This window comes from Desmodus rotundus, chromosome 1 (genome assembly GCF_022682495.2).
Source record: "Desmodus rotundus isolate HL8 chromosome 1, HLdesRot8A.1, whole genome shotgun sequence".
Classification (NCBI taxonomy): domain Eukaryota; kingdom Metazoa; phylum Chordata; class Mammalia; order Chiroptera; family Phyllostomidae; genus Desmodus; species Desmodus rotundus.
Window position 1 is genome coordinate 142649494 of NC_071387.1, and position 25598 is coordinate 142675091.

Below are 25598 nucleotides of genomic sequence, written 5' to 3' on the forward strand. Positions count from 1 at the left end.
GGTGGAGGTGGGGGAGGGAGGTGGGATTGGCTGGGGTGGGGTGGAGGGATGGGGAGAAAATGCAGACAATTGTAACTGAATAAAAATAAAAAAATAAAAAATATATTTTTATTGTTATTCAAAAAAACACTATTACTTTTATTATATCCTAAGAACCCTGAAACACCAATCCAAATGAACCTATGCACCCCAATGTTCATAGCAGCACAATTTACAACAGCCAAGTGTTGGAAGCAACCTAAGTGCCCATCAGTAAATGAGTGGATCAAAAAACTATAGTACATTTACACAATGGAATATTACACAGCAGAGAGAAAGAAGGAATTCCTACCCTTTGAGACAGCATGGATGGAACTGGAGAGCATTATGCTAAGTGAAATAAGCCAGACGGTAAGGGATAAATACCATATGATCTCACCTTTAACTGGAACATCATCAACAAAAGAAAAAAGCAAACAAAATATAACCAGAGACATTGAAATTAAGAACAATCTAACAATAGCCAGAGGGGAGGGGGGAGGGGACAATGTGGGGAAGGGTTTTCAGGAACTACTATGAAGGACACATGGACAAAACCAAGAGGGAGAGTAGAAGCAAGGGAGGGAGGGGGGTTTGGCTGGGGTCAGGGAGAGTAGTTGGGGGAAAATGCAGACAACTGTAATTGAACAATACAATAATTTAAAAATGAATAAATAAAAATAAATAAGTAAATACTACTTCTATAATAAAACCTCTCAAATTCTGTGTCAAGTACTGATATTATCAGAAAGGTAAGTGATTTCAGTTATTTTTCTAGGGGTGGTGGTACATATAAACTATGTATTTTAATAAAGGCTACATGATAACCAATTATATATTCCACTAGATATATAAACTCCATGAAGATAAAAGTTTGTTTTGTTAACTAATGTATCCCTGATGCCAGCACACTGTCCTACACTTAATTGATACTTAGTAAATATTTGCTGAATGAATGAAAGGTTGATCAGGTTACACACCCTAGAAGCCAGTTTAAAAATATGGACAAATACAGGAGACCATGATTATGGTTTCATAATGTTTCAGTTAATTCAGGAGTTCTAAATTGGGTCCATGGGTAGAATTCAGCGTGAATGAGAAAAAAAAAAGTACATTTTTATTTTCATACTATCTTCTAAATCAACTTTAGCCTGTCACCTATTTATGTAAGGGGAAAAAAAAAAAGTATTTAGCAGTACATGGGACATGGTAAACAGAAATCAAAGACAATTTCATATAATATTACTGCTGTTGCAGATACAATGAAGTGTCATTTTTATTCATCACTATTCATCATGTTCCTTAGATCCACTACCAGATATTATAATGCATTAAAAGGTACATGTACTTCTACAACAAATGTACAATGGCACACTACTTAAACCTGAGAAAGCTGGATCCAAAGCCAATTATAGGGAAGGCACAAAAGCAACTTGATAATCCCTACAGAACGGCCAATAGGCTCACGAATGTCTGGCTGTGAGGTCGAGGTTGGTGCTAGAAACACAGGGTTCTTGAAAGTCTGTTTTAGGGTTGTTAAGTACTCAGATCACGTCCCATTACTGCACAGCCTGACCTTGCCACTCTTCTGCCATAGTAAAAGCCTGCAGTTCACTGGGGAGAGAAAAACATTGGGTCCTCGGACTGGGATACACCATTCATACCTGAGAGCAATAGCACATTGCTGAAAAGGTGGGCATAATGTGAAAGCTTATACAGTGAATATGGAAGATTCAAAAAATTAATTCTATAAAATGTTCCAGGATGAAAGGCTACAGACATCCAGACCGAAAGGGCTGACTCATGTGTTTAGCACAAAGGACAAAAATAGACCCATGGTAAGGCAAACCATCATAAAATTTCAGAATTATGAGTATAAAAAAATGATTCTACAGACTTTCAGAAAGAAACAGACTTCATACAAAGAATTAAAGATTTCTTTTAAAAAAAAGGGATCAAACTGACTAACAACAACACTGAAAGAAACAATTAAGTCAATGCTATCAAATCCTAAAGGAAAATTATTTCACACCTAAAATTCTATACTCAGTATTCAGACTCTGAATTAAGTGTGAGGGTAGAAAGGAGACATTTCAGACACAACTTCTTAAAGATTTACCTCCCATATATCCTTTATTAAGAAACTATTAGAATCTGTGCTTAACAAAACATGACAATATACCAAGAGAAAGAAGACATGACATCTGAATAATACATCTAATAAAACAGCAAAATGAGGAATGCCTTAAGGATAATGGTGAAGGTTAGGATACTAACATGACCACTAATATAAGAGCATTTATACACAAGAGCCTTCAGAATATGCCAGGAAATTCTGCTTTAAGAAGACAAATTTTGATGAAGTATCTACATATGGATATACTAATACAACTGAGGAAAAGCTTTTGGCTCCTTTAGTGTTAAAAACTACAAAAATTAAACAGGCTTTTTCCAATCTGCCATCTGTGGTGGAATCACCACCAAGATGCAGATTTTCGTGAAAATGCTTATGGGGAAGACTATCATTGTTGAGGATGAACCCTCAGATACAATATACAATGTAAAGGCCAACATCCAGGATAAGGAAGGAATTCCTCCTGGTCAGCAAAGACTGATCTTTACTGACAAGCAACTGGCAGATAGACTTAGTCTGTCTGACTACAACTTTCAAAAGGCATCCCCTCTTCGTCTTGTGTTGAGACGTCATGGTGGTGCTAAGATAAGGAAGAAGTCTCACACCACCCCCAAGAAGAATAAGTATACGAAAAGGGGGGATGTGGAGGTGGGGGAGGGAGGTGGGTTCGGATGGGTTGGGGTGGAGGGATGGGGAGAGGATGAGGACAGCTGTAACTGAATAACAGTGAAAATTAAATTTAAAAAAGAAAAAGAAAAAAAAGAATAAGTATACAAAAAAGAAGGTTAAGCAGGCTGTTCTGAAATACTACGAAGTGGACAACAATGGCAAAATCACTTGCCTTCATCAGGAGTGCCTTCAGAGGGAATGTGGTGCCGAAATTTTTACACCAGTCACTTTGACAAACATTATTGTGGCAAAAGTTGTCTGACCCATTGCTTCAAAAGCAAATGAAAAGACAAGGAATTGTATTTGGGTAAATAAAAGACAAGGACAAAAAATTAAAAATTAAAAATCAACTGAAGGGGAGAAAGAGACACTTGTTAATTTCAATAAAAGCAAAATTCTATAGAGAAAAAGATAGGTACATAATTGTAAAATGTAAACACTGAATTCTTATTTAACCAAAATTATAATAGAATTATGTTGGGAAGATAAGAGGAAGGGAGACAGGGAAGGAGGATAAGTGAACTAAGTGCTCAATTTCCATAGCAAGGAATCAGTACAGATGTTCTAAAATGAATAAATCAAGAATATATAGACATTGAAGGAAAATGCTTCTTCTCTACTACTACTTCCTTCTTCTGGAGGAAGTTCGACTAATCTAATTCCTGGTCTTTTCACTGGTTAGTTTGTGTTTAATAAACTGTACATGTTCAGCTAATTTCTACTCTTCTTCATCTTCGGAACAAACTGCCCACAGGAAGCAAGCAATCTCCACTTCTACCCAGGCAGGCCCCTCTACTGGGCCTACCTGATGATAAAGAGAGTCAGATAGCCGAACTCCAGCACTGAGTCAGCAAACTCACTTAACTCTATCACTAAGCAACATTTTCCAATCTATCCTTTCTAAGTAATAAATCTGATTATTTTCCTCCGTCACTATTCCTTTATTTTATTTGTCAATTTGATCAGATCCTAGGCAATAAAGAGACCTCAATACTTAAGGCACCATCCAGGTTCATTGGGAAATAGAAGAATTGGATCTAGCCCTGGCTTGTATGGCTCAGTGGATTGAGTGCCAGCCTTCAAACCAAAAGGTTACTAGTTCAATACCAGGTCAGGGTACACGGCTGGGTTTCAGGCCAGGTCCTCAGTTGGGAGCATGCGAGAGGCAACAGATCCATGTATCTCTCATGCACTGATGTTCCTCTTCCTCCCTTCCCCTCTCTCTAAAAATAAATAAATAAAATCTTAAAAAAAAATCGAAGCTATATAAAAGGTATGAATAAGGTATTCTGTAGGGTCTTAGACATCAGTGTGTGAAGACAGTTGGTAGAATCTCATGTTAAAACAGGTCAAGTCATACTGCTGTAGCCTGGGAGAGAGACTTAAGCGGATTACATCATGTTTTGACCTTAGCAAGTGGTTTTAGTGGCTCTATCTACAAACAAACAAGAGTAGCCATACACAGTTAAGGACACGTGGCTGGCCTCAACATGCATCAGCAGCATGGGAACCCAAGTAACTTATTAAGGAAAATTATGCCATTTATAATTATAATTACTGTCATTTAGTCTCACTGCAGAAACTGATGGTGTTTTAGATATCTTCATGGGACATAATAGGCAAGACTACATATGCACCGGTGCCTATCTGCACTAATCACCGTTATCCCAAACACAAATGTGCAATGTTCCAGACTATCCAGGCACTAGAGAGTCAATCATTACACCCAGTATACTTCCCAGTTTTGCTGATGCCAAATCTCTCAATGATGCAACCATATGTCCATCATCCACAAAAAAACATTCACAGGGCATCAACCAAACCCTATATGAATATCCCTGTCAACATGCCCTGAATTTAACACAATTAGTTGCCTAAAACCCATCAGCAGTTGTAGTAGTATAACTTCTAAATACAGCATTCTCTACTCAGGAAGAGAGTGCTAAAGACATTGTAGGTCAGGCCCTGCCAAAAGAGAAAGATCTTTTTTTTAAAGATTTTATTTATTTAGTTTTAGAGAGAGGGGAAGGGAAAGAAACATCGATTTAAGAGAGAAACTTTGATCGGTTGCCTCTCGTACATGCCCCAACCAGGGAGCAACCCAAAACTCAGGCATGTGCCCTGACTGGGAATCAAACCAGCAACCTTTCACCTTGTGGGACGATGCCCAACCAAGTCACAATGGTCAGGACCAAAATGGACAAATCTTGATTAAGCACCCTGGCATCCAGCTGAGACACCAAACAGATGGTACTACAGGGTAAGAACCAGGCCTGAGAGTAAGGGCTTGTCTAGACCATCCAAGTTAAAGGGGTTTGGAAAGACCTTGGGTTTTTCAATGATCTATCATACTAAAGCATAAAACTGAGTGTAAGCAAGATCAAGATGATCATCCCGTAACTGCAATGCCTTTAAAAAAGAAATCAGCCCTGGCTCGTGTGGCTCAGTGGACTGAGGGCCAGCCAGCAAACCAAAGGGTGGCCGGTTTGATTCCCAGTCAGAGCATATGCCTGGGTTACAGGTCAGTTCCCCAGTAGGGGGTGCACAAGAGGCAACCACACACTGATGTTTCTCTCCCTCTCTCCCGCCCTTCCCCTCTAAAAATAAATAAAATATTAAAAATAAAAAAGAAATCAACATCTGGATTCCAGACCAGCACATAAAGAACTTATAAGCTACCACTCCATCCTAACAATAAATAAAAAGCTAAACATACTGAAAATCAACATTTCTTATATCCATCAGAAATAAGGTTATAGGGAACACCACAGCCCCCAAAATTGGAGAGACAAAACAGTGAATACACAGAATCACAACTTGCCAGAACAGAAAGGACCTAGAGCAAACCTCCCTCTGCTGGAAGCAGTGCCAGGGTGGGAAACCCCAAACTGTAATTGACCTCCTGTATAAAATAAATAATTTACCCTCATTTTATCCTAGCAAAACATCAGTACCTAAAGAATCTACAAACACCCCAAAATTAACTCCAGAATACTTTCTATCCTACCAAAGAACATTCTGAAATGTTAAGTAATCATCAGCTAATATTACCTATGTGGATGATGTTGATTGGATGTGTATCACCACTCACCTTTGTTAGATACTGGGAAACAGCTGTCCTAGGGCCCTTCCAGATAATGAAGGTTATCAACCATGTGGAATTTCAGCTCCAACACCTCCCCTCCATTCACACCCAGCCTATACTTTATCGCTACTTGTACCTCCCACTCTACAATCCTAACTCTCATTCTTCACCCAAGTAAATGGGTAAACCTAAAACATAAAACCATACTATGTCATTTAAGATGTTCTGAATTTTTATCAATACTAGTCTGGTTCCCTAGGAAAAGTACAAGTCAGGTGACTGATAATAGAAACTATCTATTAACTCAAAAAGAACAGTGTGTCAAGAGCACTCACTAGTCAATCCTGAGAAAAGTGTTTAATGAAAAGGGTGTTGGTAGCCACTTCACTTAAAAGAAGCTAGTCCAACTCTGGCTGGTGTGACTCATTGGACAGAGTGCTGGACTGCAAACGGAAAGATCTCTGGTTCAAATCCCAGTCAGGGCATATGTCTGGGTTGCGGGCCAGGTCCCCATTGAGGGTCAAGAGAGAAGCAACTGATTGACATTGATGTTTTCTCTCCTTCTTTCTCCCTGCCTTCCCCTCTCTCTAAAAATAAATAAATTAAATCTTTATAAAAGAAGCCAGTCCATTCACCCATTGAGCCATGTTTCATTTTAGCAGTAATTAAACTGTAAATAAACTAGAGTAAATAAATAGAAAATATCCTTGATTCATCCTTTTCTTCTTTAAAATATTTACTCAAGATTATTCATAAATTTACTCAAAAAATGCAAAGGTATTTTTCAAACATTTCTATAAAATATTGGGAGGTGATTTTCCCAGCACCTCAAATTTTAATTAAAATTTTGCACAATATCCTTGAGAATTTACAAAAGAGAATCTGTTTTAAGAAGTCATCTGTTGTTACTGGGTTTCTTTTATAATAAAACACCTTAAGAAAAGTAAACATCAATCAAGAAAGAAGCTAGACAACTGAAATTACAACATGGGACCCACTGGGATAAAAACAGGAACTGGTGTTCCAGTGTCACATGAAAGCTGCTCAAAACCAATATTAAGAAAATATTTTTAAAACATCAGGTATGCCACCTTCAATAGAAGAAGAAAGCTGTTCCTCTTACTCTCCATTCCCAATCTGTCACCACTGTAACTATTACAGACATGCAAAAAAGACAGTGAATAAAACCTAATCCATATCTTCTAGTAAATTCACATGTTAATTGTTCATGTTTGTAAAATTATAAAAACAAAAGTTTTATAATTTAATTTATTCATTTCATCTTGTGTAGTAGAGTAGTACAGACTATGAGATATGGAACAAAGCAAAGCAAATTTTTCAAACTACCACTAGCCTAACCCACTTTAAGGACTCAAATTTGAATCTTTTTCCTCGACTTGTATTGTTCAATGTTTCCCTGTTTAAAGGCAATTCCATTCAATACAATGAAAATATGCTACATAAGCTCCCAAAATATGTGTCAATACTATTTTTTATATTTTATTGGCATGGTATATAATTTAAAATCAGATTAAATGAAAATTCCCAACATACACAGAATAATTATTTGATGAATCTATTACACACTGAAAAGATATTTAAATTTTTAGGAAACCGGCAAAAAAATGCTATTTTAGCACCAATACACAAAAACCTTTGTTACTTATTACTAATGTTGCAAAAACAAAAATACTGTGATTAAAACTTTTGCAATGTAACTTTAAAAACATAGGAAACCATCAAGTCTCCATCAACAAATGAATAGGAAAAAATGTGGTTCATATAGAAAACAGAATATTATTAAGCCATAAGAAAGAATGGAACACTGATATATGCTACAACATAGATGAACCTTAAGACATTATGTTAAGTGAAATGAGGCAGATGCAAAAGAATTAATATTGTATGATTCCACTTACATGAGGTATGCAGAATAGGCCTAGAATTCACAGAGGCAGAAATTAGAATACAACTTACTAGGGAGTGGAGAAAAAAGGCCAGGGGAATAGGAAGTAATTCCTTAAAAGATATGTAGTTACTATTTGAAATGATGATAAAGTTCTGGAAATAGATATTGGTAATGGTTATGCAACATTATTAGTGTACTTAACGTCAGTGAACTATACACTTAAAATAGCTAAAATGACAAATTTTATATATATTTTACAAAAAAAATTGACACATTAAAATATAGCAAATGTCAAAAAAACTTGAGGGGGTAAAAACTGCCAAATAACAGTGATATTAATTCTCAAACCTATTTTTTTTCTAGCTGTAATTACAACATAATTACATTAAATATTAAGTAAACTGGGTTAAGATGGAGGCGTAAGTAAACACACTTTGCCTCTGCACACACCTATAGCAAATATGACAACTAAGCTTCAAAACAATTATCACACAGATTCATCAGAAAATCAAGCTACATGAAAGTCTGACAACCAGGGATTTAAAGCCACATTCACCCAGACAGGTAGGAGGGGCAGAGAGGCGTGGAGAGGTGTTAGAATAAGAAGTCCCAGGTTCATGTGTGGTGGATAAAAATTGGGAGGTATACCTCAGGAGCAAGGGATCCTAGCCACAGACCAGACCATGCAGCCCAGGGTTCCAGCACCAGGAAAATAAATCCCCATAACTTCTGGCAGTAGGGGCTGGGGTGGTGGAAGAAGCTGTGGGATTCTCAAGAAACTCCTCTAAAAGGGCCTGCAGCTGATTTAGGACTCATGGAGACACCCTCTAGGATTCAGCACCAGGGCAATAGCTGGAAGGGCACAAGTGGTATACAGGGAAAAGGGGAGAAGGTAAGGTAACTGGAAACCGGGTGACTGCTGGGAGACAGCTTCCTCCTGGGCAATTTCCAGGGGCCAGGCAGCAGCATTCTCACCTCTCTGAGCCCTCCCTCACACAGAGCCACAAAGTGGTGAAACAGGTTGCCCCGCCCTGGCTATTACCTAAGGCTCCACCCCACAAAATTTACAGGTGCCCTTTCTACAATAGGCCACGTTACTAAGACATGGAGTCAAAGCAGCTCTACCTAATACACAGAAACAAACACAGGGAGGCTGCCAAAATGAGGAGACAAAGAAATATGGCTCAAATCAAAGAACAGAACTCCAGGAAAGAACTAAATGAAATGGAGATAAGCAACCTATCAGATGCAGAGTTCAAAACACTGGTTATGAGGATGCTCAAAGAAATCATTGGGTACTACAAAAACATAAAAAGACCTAGGCAGAAATGAAGGCTACATTAACTGGAATAAAGAAAGATGTATAGGGAACCAACAAGGAAGAAAAAAAAATTCAATCAGAACAACAAGAAAAAAATTTTAAAAAATGAGGATAGTATAAGCCTCTGAGACATCTCTGAATGTACCAACATTTGAATCACAGGGGTGCCAAAAGAAGACAAAGAACAATAAATTGAAAGCTCATTTGAAAAAACAATGAAAGAAAACTTCCTTAATTTAGTGAAGGAAATAGACTAAGTCCAGTAAGCACAGACAGCCCCAAACAGGTTGGACCCAAAGCGGACCACACAAAGACACATCATAATTAAAAAGCCAAAAGTTAAAGATAAAGAGAGAATCTTAAAAGCAGCAAGAAAAAAGCACACAATTACCTACAAAGGAGTTCTCATAAGACTGTCAGCTGATTTCTCAAAAGACACTTTTCAGGCTAGAAGGGACTAGCAAGAAGTATTCACAGTAATGAAAAGCAAGGATCTACAACCTAGATTACTCTATCCAGCAAAGCTATCATTTAGAATTGAAGGGCAGATAAAGTGCTTCCCACACAAGGTAAAAACTAAAGAAGTTCATCAGCACCAAGCCATTATTATATGAAATGTTAAAGGGAACTATATAAGAAAAAGAAATCAAACCATGAATATTAAAATAGCAACAAATTCACAACTACCATCAACTAAATTAAAAAAAAAACAAAACTAAGCAAACAAGCAGAACAGAAACAGAGCCATAGATACAGAGATCATTTGGAGTGTTATCATTTGGGAGAGGGAAGGGGGACATTGGGAAAAATGGTACAAGAATTAATAAGTAGAAATTGGTAGGGACAAAATAGACAGGGGGATGGTAAGAACAGTATAGGAAATGGAGAAGCCAAAGAACTTATATGCATGACCCATGGACATGAACCAAGAGGGGGATCAATGAAGGGAATAGGGCATACTGAGTGGCGGATGCAAAGAGGGAAAATTGGGACAAATGTAATAGCATAATCAATAAAATACATTTAAAATAAAAAGAAAACTAATAAAATATAAAACAAAGTATACTTAAAAGGAAAAAAATCATACACTTCAACTAATCCCCATAAAAAAGAAAATCTAAATTTGGTATGTTGTAAATGTAAATTACACTTATGAAGAAGAAGAGTATCTAAAATAGCTCATTAATATTTTATATTGATATATTGAAATATATTTTATTTTGAATGTATTGTATTATATATAGTATTAAAAATCAAGTTACCTGTTCATCTTTACTTTAGAATATTTTTAAAATATATTTTATCGATTATGCTATTACAGCTGTCCTATTTTCTCCCTTTATTTCCCTCTACTTTGCACCCCCCTCCCACCATCATCCCCCCCTTAGTTCATATTCATGGGTCATATATGTAACTTCTTTGGCTTCCCCCTTTCCTATATTATTCTTAACCTCCCCTTGTCTATTTTGTACCTACCATTTATGCTTCTTATTCCCTGTACCTTTTCCCCCACTCTACCCGTTCCCCCTCCCCACTGATAACCCTCCATGTGATCTCCGTTTCTTTGATTCTGTTCCTGTTCTAGTTGTTTGCTTAGTTTTGGGGTTTTTTTCTTTAGGTTCAGTTGTTGATAGATGTGAGTTTGTTGCCATTTTACTGTTCACAGTTTTGATCATCTTTTTCTTAGGTAAGTCCCTTTAACATTTCATATTATAAGGGCTTGGTGGTGATGAACTCCTTTAACTTGACCTTATCTGGGAAGCACTTTATCTGCCCTTCCATTCTAAATGATAACTTTGCTGGATAGAGTAATTTTGGATGTAGGTCCTTGCCTTTCATGATTTTGAATATTTTCCAGCCCCTTCTTGCCTGCAAGGTTTCTCTTAAGAATCATCAGCTGATAGCCTTATAGGCACTCCTTTGTAGGTAACTGTGTCCTTTTCTCTTGCTGCTTTTAAGATTCTCTCCTCTTTCACCTTGGGTAATGTAATTATGATGTGCCTTGGTGTGTGCTTCCTTGGGTCCAATTTCTTTGGGACTCTCTGAGCTTCCTGGATTTCCTGGAAGTCTATTTCCTTTGCCAAATTAGGGAAGTTCTCCTTCATTATGTTTTCAAATAAGTTTTCAATTTCTTGCTCTTCCTCTTTTCCTCCTGGTAACCCTATGATTCAGATGTTGGAATGTTTAAAGCTGTCCCCGAGGTTCCTAAGCCTCTCATTTTTTTGAATTCTTCTGTCTTCATTCTGTTCTGGTTGAATGTTTATTTCTTCCTTCTGGTCCAAATCATTGATTTGAGTCCCAGTTTCCTTCCCGACACTGTTGGTTCCCTGTACATTTTCCTTTATTTCACTTTTCATAGCCTTCAATTTTTCCTCTATTTTGCAATCACACTCAACCATTTCTGTAAGCATCCTGATTACCAGTGTTTTGAACTGTGCATCTGATAGGTTGGCTATCTCTTCATTGCTTAGTTGTATTTTTTCTGGAGTTTTGATCTGTTCTTCCATTTGGGTCATTTTTTTTTGTCTCCCTATGCCTGTTACATAGTAAGGGGTGGAGCCTTAGGTATTCGCCAGGGCAAGGCAACCCAAATCACTGCAGGGGAGGGGTCTGAGAGGGAACAATGCCTCTTGCTCAGCTCTCAGCTGGTTTTCAGTCACTTCCTCTACCACCCACAAGCAAATTGGGCCCTTCTGGTGCTGATTCCTGGGTGGGTGGGTTTGTGTACATTCTAGGACCCTGTGGGTCTCTCCAATGAACTCTCATGTGAGGCTGGGAGTTTCTCCCACCACATCAACCCCGACAGATTTTTTCAGTCAGAGGTTTTGAGGCTTTATTTCCCCGTGCTGGAACCATGGGTTGCGTGGTCTGTTTTGCTCCCCAGTTATCCCACCCAGTTTATCTGCACACAATGTGAGACCGCCTGGTCCACCAGCTGCCACCTTGCTGTGCGAGTCCTCTCCTCCCTGGCTGTCCATCTCCACCCCTCCTACCAGTCTGGATGAATGTTTCTTCTTTAACTCCTTGGTTGTCAGACTTCCATATTGTTCAATTTTCTGGAAGTTGTGGTTGTTTTTTGTTTTTAAATTTGTTGCTGTCCTTTTGGTTGTGCAAAGAGGCACAGTGTATCTACCTATGCCTCCGTCTTGGCCAGAAGTCTGATCTTTACTTTTTTAATGTGGCTACAAAAAAGTTTTATATAACATGTGACCACTATCTGTCGGAAATATATTTGACAATATATTTCTGTCAGATAGTGCTGGCCTGGAGAAGTCTGTGCAAACTGCTTCCTCAATAAATTCCACACTGGGGTACCCCAAGAGGCAGGGAGGGGAGGAAGTCAGCCTGAGTGAGTGACAGGTCCCCTAACTACTGGGAGAATTTTCTGCCCTGTTGGACATATTAGTGTCTGTCAGGGCTTGCCATTGTCTTCTTGTTCTTTCCTTGTCTAAGCAGAAAAAGAAAAGAAAGGGAAGGTCACTTCTCCAAGTCTAAAGCCAGATTTCCTCTGGAAGTCCAGCTGGCCAGTTTAAATATGTCAGTCTATTCAGAGAAGCAACGATATACAATGCCTTTTCTCTAGTAAGTGTAACTAAATAGTTACAGGTTGGTGATCCCAGACAATCAGAAGCCCTAAAGCAGAGAAAGGGATTCGTGGACATTGGAAACTTAATCTGAGAAAGTAAAAAGTTGTTTTTGCAAAATAAGAAAGAAGGGTTAGGTGAAGAAGTGATTCAGGCTAAAAGTTGAAGTTCAATAGGAGAAGGATATTTAATTCGCCCTTATATATTTTGTACTTCTTTCTATTTTTCTCTAAAATATATACAATGATGGATGATGAGTCATGACCTAATAATTCATGCTCCTAGTTTGATAATCACATTTGAGAGAAATAGCAGTATAAATGGTAAGACTGTCTTCTAGTTTGGCTCATTGGTCATGGTTGGGGAAAGATTTGGTTTGTTTAAGGAGGTAGGGTGATATGGCAAAATAACCCATATACCTAGAGGCAGATACATGGAATCCTGACATGGAAACTGGGAGAAAGCAAACACTTTCAGGTGCAAGCTTACAAATTCAGCAGTGGTTCTCCATCTCGGTCATATGCAGCTCTCTGCCTGGCACAGAAAAGTCTGTTGTCTAATCAGAAGACAGAATGCAACCCATAAGGAATTAAATAAATGTAATCAGTTTTATTTTTAGTAAATAAATAAATATTAAATAAACTGATTTGAATGAAAGGAAAAAGAAAGGTCTTGCTATAGGTCTAGTAGGTTTAATATTTTGCATTCAATGAAAGCAACCCAATAAAAAAACTATTATGGAGTTAGTTTTGGATAAGACAACTATAAAATTATAAAATATTGGGAAAATTATATTCTACAAGCTGCTGCACTCTTACTTCTTCATGATAGTTTTATGTGCCTGTTCCCCTCCAATGAAATATCAACAACCGAAAAATCACAAATGCCACCTCATGGTGACAGTTTAAGCACAACAGTAAAGTCAAAACTCTAGCCATCTCTTAATCCAAAAAACAGCCTTGACCCTGTACCAAAAGACTCATTAATGTATCTAAATTTACATAGTTTTTTAAATTAAAATGTTTATAACACATACTGATTTTTGTGATTCTATAATTTAACTGATTTCAATTAACTGACTGACTTCCATTCTCAGGCCGTTCAGGTAAGAAGGCTTACACTGAATTATTACAATGTCTACTTATGCCTCATTAGATTGTTGAGAATATTAAAACCAGTAATGCGCCCTGGCCAGTGTGGCTCAGTTGGTTGGAGAGTCATCTTGTAGACCAAAAGGTCATGGATTCGATTTCTGGTCAGGGAACACACGAGAAGACAACTGATTGATGTTTCTCTCTCACATCAATGTTTCTCTCTCTCTAAAACCAATGAAAAAAATGTCCTTGGGTGAGGATAAAAAAATTTTTTTAAAACAATGCCAGTAGAAATGATTACTAGCAAACTGCAAGGCATATAGAAATACTCAGTAAATGTTATATATCATTATTAATTATTATTAATGGGTAAAGAAGGAAGCTATTGGGACACTATTCATTAGGATTCATGTGAAGGGAGTATTTTAAAAGTGCTATAACAGTGCGGTGATTGAGAGGGAGTGGGGGTAGGCGGAGGTGGAAGAGGATATAAGGGGGATAAATCGTAGTGGAAAATATACAATTAAAAAAATGCTTTTAGCCCCGGCTGGTGTAGCTCAGTGGATTGAGCACTGGCCTGTGAGCCAAAGGGTTGCTGGTTCGATTCCCAGTTGGGGCACACGCCTGGGTTGCAGGCTGGGTCCCCAGTCAGGGGTGCACTACAGGCAACCACACACTGATATTTCTCTCCTTCTCTTTCTCCCTCCCTTCCCCTCTGTCTAAAAATAAATAAATAAAATCTTGTTAAAAAATGCTTTTTAAAGAAGAAGCATTTAAAAAAGTACTATAGCAAAAAATTTCCAGAAAAAAAGGAAACCTTCTTGACATTAAATGAAAGCTCTATACAATTATATGTGGAAAATATTTTCTCTAGTCATTGGACATCCAAGCTTAAAATCCTAGGTGTGATATGTAGGCTTTGGAAATCAAGCCGAATCACACTTGAGCAAGTTACTTAACTTCTAAGAGATCCTATTTTTCACCTTGAAATACCACATCAGTGTTGTGGTGAAGAGTAAATTGGGAGACATATATGAAAGCCCACAATACAATACTTATCATATGAAAAGCACCCAAAACATTTATTTCTCTTTGCTGTGATGCTAATTTAAAAAAAGAATACTTAAGACATTCTTAAACTACCTAAATATAACACATTTTGTTAAAGAAGTCTTTTCTAGTTTCTGAGTCTCACTGTAAACATCAATTATCATTACAGGGATAAAATGAGTGTCGTATCATCTGAAAAGGGGAGGGAATGAGCTAAGGGTACTGAATGAACTCTAGTCATCCCTGGATATGACCATCAGCGCTATTACTTACAACTTTACCTCGGGAAAATTACTTATAATTTCTCTGTAATTGCTTTCTCATCTATAAAAAGGGAATTATACCTAACTCACAGAGTGATTGTGAATCAATAGAGAAACTAAACATATGAATATATAGTTAGAATATATAAACTGTGCTTGACACAGGGTAGATACTCAATAAAGATTACATAACTGCCCTTTACTTGGTTAACTGAACATCACTGGAGCATGTAAAGACAGATTAGGTGAGACTGACAGTTTCCTCTATCTTATAGAAATTCAGAATCTAAAAACAGTATGATGTTATTTTCCTTTATTGTGGTAAAATATATTTAATATAAAATTTGCCATTTTAACCATATTCAGGTATATAATGCAGAACCATTAATTACATTTTTGGTGTTGTGCAACCATCACCACTCACTATCCATTGTCAAAACTTCTCCATCATCCCAAACAGAAACTCTGTACCAAATAACCATTCCCCATTTCTCCCGGCCCCTGAAAACCTCTATGTTCTGTCTCTACGAATTTGCCTATGAATTTACATATTTTATGTAAGTAGAATCATATAATATTTGTTCTTTGGGTCTGGCCTACTTAAATTTACATGTTTTCAAGGTTCATTCACATGGTATCATGTAACAGCATTTCATTCCATTATATGGCTTAATACTATTTCATTGCACACATAACATTTTGTATATTCATTTATCTCTTAATAGACACTTGGGTTGTTTCCACCTCTCAGCTATTATGAATAATGTCACTATGGCAACTAGTAGACAAGTGTGTGTGTGTGTGTTAAGAATTGTTGGTTCAGATGATAGTTCTATGTTTAATCTTTTAAGGAAACACCAAACTGTTTTCCAAATCAGGTGTACCACTTTACATCCCCACGAGCAATGTACAAAGGTTTCAGTTTCTTCATATCCAAAGAAATGCTTTCTTTTCTGGTTTATGTTTTTGTTTTCATTTTTTTCATATCCATCAGAGTAGGTGTGAAATGTTATCTCATTATGGTTTTTGATTTGCAATTCTCTGATGACTAATAATGTTGAGCATATTTTCCTGTGCTTGTTAGCCATTTGTATATATATTCTTTGGATGTCTATTCAAGCATTTTCCCATTTTTCAACTGAGATTTTGATGGGTTTTTCAGTTTGTTTGTTTTTGTTGAGTTACAGCAGTTCTTCACCTTCTGGGTATTAAATCCTTATCATATATATGATTTTCAACTATTTTCTCTCCCATTTTGTGGGTTTTCTGTTCACTCCATTAAGAACGTCCTTTGAAGCACAAAAGTTTTTAATTTAAATCTAGTCCCTAGATCTGAGTGCCTTGCACCAGGTTCTTCAGGAAGCTCCCAGGCAGGTTAGAATACACAAATACAGTTATTTGTAAATAAAGTCTGCTTTTCTCCCTCTGGAACCAGGGACCTTGGTCCCACACTGGGAATGTGAGCTGCTGTTCAAACCTATTGCCAAGCTGGGGAAGGTACAGAGCACTGACAAGAACAAAATACCATGAAGCTTTCCCATCACTTTTTAATTGGCTTTTTCTTGGTCCAGCATTTGCTTGGTTGCTGTCAAACCCTGACTATTTTCTCAAAGTTGGTTCCAACAGTTTCTGCCTGTTTATTCATGTTTCCGTGGAGGAATGGAATTTTGGAGCTGCCTACTCTGCCATTTTGCTGATATCATGCTAAATATTTATTTTTAAAGACCTAAAATTTCATAATGTAGCAATGAAATTTACATTAATGTAGACTGAAATTTACTAAAGCAACATTTATTTTTGCACCATTTTATTAATAATTTGAGAAGATGCCTATAGTGACTATTTCCAGAAATTTCCACAGAGATTCATGAATTGGATCGAGGTGCTACACTGCTAAAATAAAATATAAATCACATAAAAATTAACATAAAAGATACAATTTCTTAGATTTCTTTGAAAACTTTGGCTACTGTTTTCTTTCATTTGCTGGCAAGGTCCAGATGGTAATAAAATTCTAGAAAAACTGAAATAGCCTATTATTCTTAACTAGCTCTTTTTTCCCCTATAATACATTATTATATTTTATGAGATGAGTATAATAGAAATACATTCCACTGGTACAATTATTTGCAGTTATTTTTATGAAAATAAAAATACCAAGAATTCAATGTGGTATTTTGCAAAAACAAGCAAACAAACAAAAAACATAGTGTTTGGCCAAAAACAGCCTGACTTTTAGGTGCTTCACCATAAGTTTGAGAAACATTGTTAAGTAGAATGCAATTACTAAAATACTAAATTTTAGATCCATCAGAACTCCAAATACAAATACTTTACATAACTACTTTTATAAACACAACTCAAAAAAACAAATTCACATAGTATTTGCTAAAGTCAATCAAAATTATAGTGGTTACATTGGGAATACACTTTAAAGAAATTATCAAAAAAATTTTATCATTCTAAAACATTTGTCAGTTTTTAGTAACAGAAAAGGAAAAAAAATACCCTGCAACCTGATCTGTAAAATCAACAATTCAATCATTTGCTATGTTTAGACATAACAAGGTAATAGTAATCCCCCCAAAATTCATGAATTATGAATAGTTCATCCTAGGCCTTTTAAAACTGTATTGTACATTTTTAAGTTGTTAGTTCACTAAAACCACAATATACTCCCACAGAAGAACTCATCAAATATCACTGGATCATGAAATTAATTCACTAAGTTGGTCAAGGCCAACACTTATTTAACATAATACAAGGGTGGGCAAAAGTAGGTTTACAGTTGTTTGTATGGAAAAAATCATGCAGGTCATGATTATTACAACAGCTTTATTAACTCAAAAGAATGTCACAATGCAACTGTAAATCTACTTTTGCCCACCTGTGGTACAGAATAGAAAATATCAATGTGTATGGTACATACGGCCACATATTGCTTGATAAAACTTTTATTTCTATTTTATATTTATAGAAAAGGCATTCTCTTTCAACTATACCACAACACCATTTCATCAGAAGAAACACACTAAAATAGGATACCTCTGCTATAGCACAGTCTTAAGCATAAAAAATTATTACTCTGTACACTGCAACAAGGTTTCTATGTAATTATTTAATGTAATGAAGTCACTTTAAAAAGTTATTTCAGGATGAAAAAGATTTAGATTGTTTTACTACTTCTGTCAGATTATATATAACTAATTTATAATTCAGACACCATGCAAACCTGAAGCAAACATCTAATCTATCAAAAATTAATTCCAAAATATGTCACATTCTATGGAAGATTTACTGAATTAGTCTCAAAATTCTCAGTTAATTCATATGTAATCTTTAGATGTAGGGACCTTCATTTTATCTCTAACTTCTTCTCAGATCAGATTTAAATCTAGGACTTTATTGACACTCTGGTTTTATTGAAACCAGGAGAGTTTAGACTGCATCCCAATTTTTAATTTCAACATTAATCCTGACGAAGTTCTTGAATGTAATTATTAACTAATTTTCTTTCAATTAGTGCTGGCTGAGGATACTGCAGGTAGACTGGTAAATGTGCATGGCCTCTGCCCCCCTGGAGCAGACTCCTTTATTCGAGGTCTAGAAGAGTGCAGTCTATTGGCCTGGAAATGTGGAAAGACAATAGTGGCTTTGGAGAATACAGGCTTCAAATCTCAACTCAACCATCTGCTAAATACTAGGCAAACTCATCAGTCTCTCTAAGCCCTAATTTCTTCCTTTACAAAATGAGTTTAAGATCAATTATGTCACAAAGTTATTTCAAGAGCTAAATGTAAAAATACAAAAAGTACCTACTACAATAGTAGGAACATTACCTACTACTCAAAATATTCACAAATTCAGGGTCTGGCCCATATAATCCACTCAATATTCACTGAATGAGTAATCAATTCTGTGACAAGAAACCTTAAATACCATTTCCAAAGGAAGTGAATCAAACATAAAATACATATGATACTATTTGTAATCCAATTATTGTGTTAAATATGGATGATTACCATCTTTTTCTTCATTTTATACTCTCTAACTCTGACTTTCATTTATGCCTTGAAGCAGGTATGTAAAGCATGTAAGCACATTATTTAGTAACATAAAAGGGAAATTAAAAGTTGATTTTTAAAACTTCATGCTGATCCAAACTGCATACTATTGTTATCTAAAGCAAAATTTGGTACAAACAGAATTTAAGTAACAAAAGAATAAATTAATTAAATGTTTAGTCACAGAAATTCTAGCACTCACTACAAAACACAAGTTAATTTATCAATTTTAACAATGGCACACTAGCTCACCAACCCAAACAAATATTCATGGATATATTAAAAACATGACTTCTTTTAGTCTGGGCATTATTTTTTACATAACAATCTTTTAAAGTGTTGCTACAAGAAAACATTTTTAGTTAATGAGTTAAATCACTTTATAGATGTTAAAATTTACCTGTTTGAGTCCTTCATCAGTTAGTTTGTCCTGGTTGCCCACATGAACTTTCTGAAGTAAAGGGCAGTGCGAGGCAACCGCAATAATAGAAGTGTCAGAAAGCTGTTTACACCTGTAGGCTGTGTACCTAAGAAGTCCAGGACATTTAAATGCTAGAACACACACACCAGTATCAGACATACTTCGACAATCAGAAATGTTGATTTCAATTATATTTTGACTTCTTGATGCAATTTTTTCCAATAATTCATCAGTAACCTATGAGAAAGAAAAGCAAAATTAAACTTTTGCTAAATGTATAAATGTATTTTCTATTGTTTTATTAAAGTTTCCCCAATAAACAATATAACTAGGTTATAACATGAAAACCACAATTGAAAGAGAACTTTTCTACTTAATATTAAAGCATAACAAGAGCTGTGTTATAATAAAAAATATAATTGATCTTTGTTTCTGGTTTCTTGAACTTTTTTAATGTATTTCTCATCTCCAAATCTAATTATCAGAAGAGGGGAAAGCTATTTTCAGTCCGAGTTTGTAACAAATAGCTCAGACATCCAAGAGTATTGCAGTAAAGAGCCAGTGGATTATTTTACATTACTACACTAACCCATGGAGGAAACCTTGCTCATTTTGTTTAAAATGTACATGTTAAACACACAAGCACATACACTAATAGTGAGATGTTGGAGTCGGCTTATACCAACTCGCAACACCTGTAACATGTACCTCTTTCCAAATCAGTGACATCACATCGGTAGCTTGATATTAGTTACAGTGGGAGTATTTGTACTGTGGAAACTGGCAAATATTACAAATCAGGGCTTTTTATTTGCTCATTTGTTTTTGAAAGCCAGTTGTTACACATTTACCAGCACACCAATCTAACCAAATCATAAAAGAATTTAGAGTAGTTTTAGCACTCTACTAAAATCCTATTCTAAAATCCTATTCTTAATGGATATTTTTATATATTTCCAATGCCAAGTATTGACAACCAAGTATAAAGGAAGAATTGCAAACTGTTTGCAATAGGCACAATTAACTCTATCTTTTTTCCCTAATTTGTGACAGCATATAAACATATTGGGCAGCCACCCAGGCAAATGGGGAGGATTAAAAAATTTATTTAAAGTAAAATGAAAACAAAATAAGTTAGCCGGTTTTGCTTCCATTTCTTCATCTATAATAATAGTATAAGGCCAGTATTAATAATATCATAATAATAATATATCAATAGGGATAATAAGCCCTGAGTGTTATGGCTCAGTTGGGCATCATTCTGTGAAGCCGAAGGTTGCCAGTTCGATTCCCAATCAGGGCACATGCGTAGGTTGTGGGTTCAGTCCCAGTTGGGGTGCATATGAGAGGCAATTGATCATTATTTCTCTCTCTCTTTCTCCCTCCCTTCCCTTCTCTCTAAAAATAAATAAATAAATAAAATATATTTTAAAAGTAGGGATAATAATAGTCTCAATTTATGAGGTTAATGGGAAGATGAAATAAGTTAATATGTATAAAGCCCGTACAATAGTACACGGCACATCGAGAGTACTATCTAAACGTTTGCCATCATTTTCTATTATTAAAGTAATAGTCATGAAATGACCCCTCCAAAAAGGGAAAGTTTTTTTAAAGAGTAATGAAAAAAGGAGAAGACAAACAGGAATAAAATAAAGAGGATTAAGAAGCAACCCAAAATTACTAATCCACACTAAAAAACATATTCTTGACCATAAGAAACTAGCTTCAACTTATATTCACAAGCAAAAAATACTAAAGCACAGAATTATAGATTATAGTTATTTGAACTATCTTAAGAAACTATAACATGAATGAAGTGATTCCTGAAAAGGAATGAAGATATTTTTTGAATTGATCAAATTCAGTGTTTCTTAGAACTAAATTACATATACCTGCTGACGACTACTAAGATCCAGCTGCTTCCAAAACTGGAAATCTAAACAAAGGTCACGCCAATACTTGCAAACCAATGATGCAGAAAGGCAACGTTCATCCAGGGACAAATTGGAAAATATCTGTGAATAAAAAAGAAGCCATATATTTGTTAGAAAATATTAACCTTAAAGCACAAAATGTGTTGAATACAAGTAGCCATTATTAGAAGAGTCATTGTTACAGGTTGTCCTAAAGAGAAAGTATGGTAGAGGAGTTGGGAACATGGACTAGTATTGCCTTTTATGTAAGAAAAGAAGAGCAGGGGATTACGTGTGTTTGCCAATATTTTAAAAAATTAAAAGACTGGGCCAAAAATTAATTTTAAAATACTCCTCTTTAGAGAAGGGAGAAAAGACTAGGAAGGGGAATGGAATGAAAGTGAAACTACTCTGAAGGTTGTAGTTTCAGAGTTTTGACCTCAGAACCAGGTGAACTTTGTACATGATTTTTTAAAAGTAAAAATGTCATAAAAACCTAGCAGCCAAGGAGAGCGGACTGGAATGTGCATGCGTGAACAATGATGACTTCACTGTACTAGTTAGTGGGGGTGGTAGATGCCATTGAATGAGCATGTACATTGTGTGGCCATCGCATTCAAAATGACTGAACAAGTAGAGCAACAGATCTGCATCAAATTTTGTGTGAAGCTTGAATATTCTTCCGTGGCAACTATTTGAATAATTCAGAAGGCTACAGCTACGGGCAACTGGTGATTGGCAGCTTCATCACAACAATGCACCTACTCATGCAAAACATCTTGTGCAGTTTCTTGGTGAAACATCAAATCACCCAGGTGACTCAGCCCCCGCTAAAACCCAGGCTTGGTGCCCTGAGATGTCTGGTTTTTCCCAAAACTAAAATCACCTTTGAAAGGGAAGAGATTGCAGAATGTTGATGAGATTTAGGAAAATACGATAGGGCAGCTGATGGCAATTGGGAGAAATGTGTGAGGTCCCGAGGTGTCTACTTTGAAGGGGACTGAGGTATCATTGTCCTATGTACAATGTTTCTCACATCTTGTATCTTATTCAATAAATATCTCTATTTTTCATATTAAAAAAATGCCACAAAAAGAACATTTTACCTTTATGGCATTTTTTCAAGAAATTTATAAACCCAATCTAATCCCAAGAGAAGTATCATATACACCAACTGTAAGACACCCTACAAAATGCATAATCAGGACTCCTGAAAAAATCAAGATTATGAAAAACAAAGAAAGACTGAGCAAGTATGAAAGGCAAGAGGAAAGTAAGGAGGAAGGACAACTAATTGCACTCCTGATTTGGAAAAGGTCGTTAACAAAAAAATATTGTACCAATGCCAATTTTACAGTTCAGCAAATATATCATTGTAATGTAAGATAATCAATTTAGGGAAAACTGAAAGTAGTTGAGGAATATATGGGGACTCCGTACTATCTTTACAACTTCTCTATTATTCCAAAATGAAAAGCTTATTTTAAAAAGTTTTAAAAAGTAAGAATTATTTTTAAAATGTTCAGTGTTAGGACCAATACAGATTTTTAAAATTTAAGGTACATACCAACAAATACAATGTGTGGACCATATTGAAATCCTGAAGTGAACCAACTATAAAATACTTCTGAGACAATCAGATAAAACTGAACACAAAAAGATATGAAATGATTTAAAGGAAATTTTTCACTTTTTAAGTTGTGATTACGCTGTGATTATAGTATTACTGTGGTTATATTATTTTTAAAAGTTATTATCCATTTTACATAACTTTAGTGTTTATGGCTGAAATGATACCTCGAATTTGTTTCCAGATACTTTACCAAAAACAGAAAAAGTTGGGACAAACTAGAAAAGGCAGGATATTAAAAAAAAACTATTGATAGTGGTTGAATAATAAATGAGGAGTTCATATTTTCTACTTTGGTCAGGGCATGAAAATTGCCATAATATTAGGTGAAAATTTTAACAAGAACTTGTGCTCTATACTAAATTGTTGTATCCTAGGTTTGAGTCATGGCTTTACTATTTATCACCTATGTAACCTTGGGCAAATTATCTATCTTCTCTGTACATCAATTTCCTTGAATACAACATAGAAATAATATAGTCTTTACCTGATAGAGTTATCATGAAGACTAAAGGAGTATACATAGAGTTTTTGGAACAGTGTCTGGAACAGAGCAAACAGTATACAAATGAGTGCTACAACTATATCCTAAAATGATTGTCCTTTGTACACTCAAGTGTTACAGAAATCTAAGCTAGAATCTCTACTACATTTAAAACTTGAGCCTTGGAAAAACAACTGCCCATTGCTGTTTCTTCAAACTCCAAGGGTGATGTGAGAAGTAAAAAACTATGCATGAGAATCACTGGCATAAATACAGTTAAACCCACTACAGCCTCTCACTCCCACTCATGACAACTAAAACCTCTGTACAACACACTAAAAGCACTGACCTCAGGACTAAAATGTTAATAACATATGGATTGGGGAGATGAGCCAAAATGTAAAGAATGACCAAATTTTTCCTATTATCTCCCAGTATGAAACTAAAGAACACCCCTGTAAAAAAAACTACACAACAGGCACAACCAATGAAAATACAGAAAGCAAGCCATCTTTCTGGACACAGGGCTTCTGTGAAACAGAAAGTGTGGGAATAGTCCCCTTTGGGGTTTTCATTTCTTTCACTGTTCCATTTTCTCCCTACTGGCTATGTCCCAAACGCTGCCTCAGTCACAGAGCTGCAGTGCAGCAGCCGTGCAGGCACCTAAAAGTCCAAAAGTAAACCATCTTTTTGACCAGGAGAATGAGAAAAGAAACTCCATGGACCAAAAAGTATGCAAAGAACCTCCATTATGTTTTTCTTACCACTTTATCATGAAAATTGTCCAAGTCCTGCAAAACTGTACAGCAGCACAGGCATATGGCATGGGCTATAACTCATGAGAGAGAGAAACTCCATCTTTCTACCCAGAGAACCAGGAAAGGAGCTTTCTAGGTGAAACAGTGTGAAGGAAGGATCAAAGAAGAGATCTGGAAAGAGCACCCTTAATTCAGTGCATAAAAAACCTGAGTTAACCACAAAGCTACACATGTACAGAAGAAACCGAAAGCAGTACAGCAAAGTCTTTGAAAATTAAGCTAACATTGGAATCACAGACCAAGTAAGGTAAGATAGAAATTGCAGTCTAAACCTAATATTGCTGATCCCTGGTAAATCTGATGAAGCTAGATATTCATAAAACTCAATGAGCCCCAATAGGATTAACTCAAAGAGATCTACACCGAGACACACTATAATCAAATTGTCAGAACATGAAGACAAAAAGAAAACCCTGAAAGCAGCCAGAGAAAAGCAATTCATCATGTACAAAGGATCCTCAATCAGATTAACACCTGATTTCTCATTGGAAGCCATGTAAGTCAGTAGGCAAGGGGACAACGTTTTTAAAGCAATGAGAGCAAAACTGTCAACCTGGAATTCTGTACGTGGCAAAACCACCCTTCAAAAATGAAGGAGAAATTAAGGTATTTGGGGGTAAACAAACACTGAGGAAGTCTGTCACTAGGAGAGCTACCTACGAGAAATGTTCAAGGGAGTTCTTCAGGCTGAAATGAAAGAGTACTTGAAACCACAGTAACCTGAAACCACATAAAGAAATAAAGAACACTAATAAAAGTAGGTATTTATGTAGGTAAATATAAAATTCAGTATTAATATATTTTTGGCTTATACTCCAATTCTAAATGATGGAAAAAACAACCACATAAAATAATAATTATAAATCTATGATAATCTTATGGACACAAAACACATACAGGTATAATTTGTGACAATAACAACATAAATATAGACAGTTTTTATATACCATTGAAACTAAATTGGTATTTGTAGTACAAGTGCCTGGCATCAAGCTTGTTTTATTGTATTGTGTCTAACTTTGAGACTTTGATCACCAAGACATGTATTTCAAAAGACCTCAGTCTTGAATAAAGATATTGTCAGCTACATGGCACAGCTACTAACAAAACAACCAGATATGGAACTAGGTCACCACCA

At 35.9% G+C, this 25598-nt stretch overlaps 1 protein-coding gene across 2 annotated transcripts in view; it reads right to left on the bottom strand.

Annotated features, from left to right (window-relative positions):
- Positions 1 to 25598, bottom strand: part of FBXL17 (F-box and leucine rich repeat protein 17) — a 475635-nt gene that overhangs the window by 437945 nt on the left and 12092 nt on the right. For both annotated transcript variants that reach the window (XM_053911271.1, XM_053911273.1), the window contains exons 2-3: positions 21508 to 21630; positions 19592 to 19849 (exon numbers count right to left, since the gene is read on the bottom strand). In XM_053911271.1, coding sequence (XP_053767246.1) covers positions 19592 to 19849; positions 21508 to 21630 — 381 coding nt within the window. The remainder of the gene's footprint in view (positions 1 to 19591; positions 19850 to 21507; positions 21631 to 25598) is intronic.